We start from the raw sequence: 3,992 nt of genomic DNA on the forward strand, positions 1-3,992 counted from the left end.
GTATTATTCAACATCAGTTTCAGAAATACAATGCGGTGGTCAGGCCTCTACATCAACTATGAAGTGGACTCCCCAAAAGGACATGGGTCCATCTGGCCCCCTTTCTTAAATCATATTAGTTTGCCAAAAGAGAGCACAGTCTTTGATTTATGAATGAAAACAAAATGTCAACAACCCATTATACCAAAATTAAATATGCATGTTTAGAATATGGAAAGCTACGATAGCTAAGGCATTTATAAGATCATAAAAGTAAACACAGAAAAACTACACTGACCTCTCAATTACCTAGTACTGGTTGACCTACCATCGAAGAATTATTGAAAATTACCACCCTGGGCTAACATTTCATTATCTAGCTCCAGCCAGTCATCTCTTGAAATTTCCTCACCTTGTTTACTTAGCCAGAACACGCTTGGAGAATGCCAACAAAAATCTAAGCAAAGCGCAATTAAGCAGGTAGACAAGCTATATGAAAATCCTCCCACGTACTGTATGAGAGTCAGAGAAAGCAGTATGATCTTAATTTACATACCAATTGATGGATACAGAACAGTGACAGATATGTGACTTAGGTGACAGACATGTGCCAGTAAGAGGGCCTACAAGCGATGGCATCCAGGAGCAACAGCACACCCAGGACCCAGACTCAGTTTCTATTGGGTTGTTGCAAAAGTCATGATGCATTTTTGCAACAAAAACCATTGAAAAAAATATGTCATGACTTTTCCGACAATCCAGTAAATACCATTCCCCCCGAGGAGCCAGGGCCCCTTGGAGAAATGGCGGATTCTGGGGCTGGGGCACTGCAATACAAGATGGTCCTCAAGCACCTGCTAGTAACCAGAAAGGAAGCGCTCAAAAAACAAAAGGATAGGGACACGTCAGAGGGACAGGAGTCAACCCCGGAACAGCTCCCAATGGCCAAAGCCGCAACAATCTGAGCAACAACATAAATGATGGTGTGTTGGATTATAACCCAAAGTACAAAATAAATATACATGAGAAGACAGTGATATAAATGATTGAATACATAAATAAAGGGGGGAGAAGAAACAAATCTTTCTTACGGAAGAATTCTAAAAACATGCTATGTAGATTACACCCTCCCCACTTCCTGGTTAACTGTGTCCAAACAACAGTAACTGAAAGCTTACAAATAATACCATAACCAAGTGATGAGGGCCCATCCCAGGGGTTTCATGTGGGTGCCGTGTGCCCCTGATGTGATGTGATGAGAGGGGCACCCTGTACTATCATTTCCAAAAACCCTTAACCCCAGTTTAATCATGAGAAAACATCAGGGGAGCCCAGGCCGGCAGACACTGCTGGACACCTAGCCAGTCCTCCTGTACCTTGTCACATCAGGAACAACAAGGAAAGACTGAGAAACTGTCCCAGACAAGAGGCCTGACAACTGAATGCAGTGTGGTCCTCTGCAGTGATTGGATCATGGAACAGAAAGAGGACACTAACAGAAAAACTGGAGACATTAAAAAAACTGCAGTTTAGTTAGTAGTAACATTCCAAAGTCAGCTTCTTGGCTGTGCCAAGTGTACTCTGGTAAGGGTAGGTGTCAGCAAGGAACACTGGGTGAGGGTGCATGGACACTCTGTTTGCAAGTACTATGTTTGCAAGTATTATATCATCTAAAATTATGCCAAAATAGACCATTTAGTTTTTTACAAAATAAACATCCTTTAAAGAAAGCGTGGTAAGTCATCCACTACATTGATTTCATAACCTACTAAAAGACTACAATTACAGTTTGAAGAACACTGCTTTAGAAAATGTATGAGTCCTTTTGGCAAAAAAAAGATCAGAAATGCTTGGTAATCTGTAGGCTACTCTGCTAGAAAATAAGTATTTCAGAAAGCAATACGTTGTAGAAGGAAAATGTAAAAAATAGCTTTCAAATGTAATTGTCTGATTATTCAAACTCTGAAATCCGTTCCTCTATCATTTTCCTCACAAGCACTAAATTCCTACGCCTGATTTTATAGAAGCCTCAGCAAGGGAAGTAGGGAGACTGTTTAAAACTATCTAGTCTATGGCTTCTTACAGGGCTTCTTTCAACTGTCTCTTTCCTATCCTGGACTTCCTTTTCAGTTACATTAGCCGACACCGTCCCTCTGAAATCCGTCTGCCTTGTGTACATCAAGTCCACATTAGTCAATTATTTTTCACTGATTTCTGCAGCGAGACAATCCATCCTAAAGACAGCTTAAAGAATGGCCAGCTCACAATACTGATTTTTCACCAAGTCTAATCCTATTAAACATTGCATGGTTAGGGACAGTATTTTTGGTTTTCCTTCAAGAAAGTACTATTTCTTCCTTTATCTTTCTTCCTCTCCCTTCCAACTCCTCTGTTAACACCACCGCTATCATCACCATGGCCATAAATATATTACTGGCAGTAAAAAAGGACAATTACAATGCTCAATTTAAATATTTTACAGTAGGTTAAATAAATAATCATTAAGTATGCCATATTTTCACAGTGAATAAATTCAACAATTGTGGATAAATGTTTTATGATGGCAACTTTATCTACATAAAATTGAAGAATGTATATCAAAGAACACATTAATTTTAAAAAGAGCTGCTTTGCCAACCAAAGAGAAAACTTAACACATACTACAAACCCAAAGAAACTCGAAAAATCATATATGATTTTTACATTAGTTGCACTGAGTCCCTCCACTAGAATATAATTATTTAGCTAGATTTCTTTGGGGAGAAAAAAAAAACGTTTTTTTAAGCATGTAAACTATATCTTCTAATAAAGATGTCTTTACAGTAAAGCCTAATTAACCCTGTTTGAAAACTGTGGAATTACTGGTTAGGTTCTGATTGCCATATGATCCCTTATCTGGAACATGAAGGGATTCAATAACAAATGAAAAATGCAGCTTGAAACTTGCCTTATATGAGTTTCATCATCACTGTCCACATGTAGCAAACGCCCCTGCAGACGCCGCTCTTCACTACGAAGCTGTTTTCTCATTTCTGATAATTCCATAATCACATTTTTTTTCTCCTCTGTGAATTCCCATTGATAAGTAAACAATAGGACAGGTATAAGAACAAAAGGTTAAACATTAAAACATAACCTGAGCTACAAAAGCTAAGATGCTCTGAGAGACATTTTTATGCAAGTTGGTTTGAATGCTTTACACATACGGGTCATATTTACAAACATTGTTAAGACCTACAAACACATTTCTGATAATACCGGAATTTTCAAAGTTAGGAAATATTCTTGGGGAGAGTGCAGCTATAACGGGGCAGCACAAGGGGGTTGCCATGGTGACAGAACATCTCTGCACCTTGGTTGTGCAGCGGAATTATATGTATATCCAATTATATATGATAAAAGTGCATAGAATGCCCACACAAACATAAACACACATGAATGAGCACATGCAACCCGGGGAAGCCTGATGGAGGTCTGCAGTGCACCAGCGCCAGTGTCGGGTTGCGTCAGTTTCTGGGTTGTGACGCTGTCCTATGTGTGAACTACGTTATTGTTGAGGCAACTGGAGGAAGGGTACCCAGGCCCGCTCTACCTCTATACTGTTTTGCAACGTTCTAGGAGTCTATAATTATTTCAGGATAAAAAGTTAAAAAACATTCTAGATTGCAGGTTTAACATTAACTCTACCTTCTGCACGGAGCTGGTTTTTCCTGGCAGGTACCGGAGGAGACTGCGCCCGGGAAACGGAACGTTCCTGTTTAACGGTCATGACAGATACACTCAGTATGTCTTCCCTACTCAGAAGCTTGAAGAGTAATTTTTTAACAAAACTGTATGTGAAAGAAACCAAACTCCCCACTATCCTGCCTATAAAATTACCCACAGCCATTTTCCGTTCCCACCACCATGGCAGGGTCCTTCCCCTGCACCCAACGATAACTTCCACCTGTAAACTCTGCAGCTGACCAGTGACCCCACCGCCTCCATCAGTTATTCCCTTTTCTCCACCCTCT

At 40.0% G+C, this 3,992-nt stretch overlaps 1 protein-coding gene across 1 annotated transcript in view; it reads right to left on the minus strand.

Moving 5' to 3' along the window:
• Positions 1-3,992, minus strand: part of CSPP1 (centrosome and spindle pole associated protein 1) — a 117,483-nt gene that overhangs the window by 22,366 nt on the left and 91,125 nt on the right. Inside the window, exons 22-23 of the mRNA XM_019630312.1 lie at positions 3,667-3,784; positions 2,927-3,044 (exon numbers count right to left, since the gene is read on the minus strand). Of these exons, the coding sequence (XP_019485857.1) occupies positions 2,927-3,044; positions 3,667-3,784 (236 nt within the window). The remainder of the gene's footprint in view (positions 1-2,926; positions 3,045-3,666; positions 3,785-3,992) is intronic.

The sequence above is a fragment of the Hipposideros armiger genome, unplaced genomic scaffold (genome assembly GCF_001890085.2).
Source record: "Hipposideros armiger isolate ML-2016 unplaced genomic scaffold, ASM189008v1 scaffold_900, whole genome shotgun sequence".
NCBI classification, from domain to species: domain Eukaryota; kingdom Metazoa; phylum Chordata; class Mammalia; order Chiroptera; family Hipposideridae; genus Hipposideros; species Hipposideros armiger.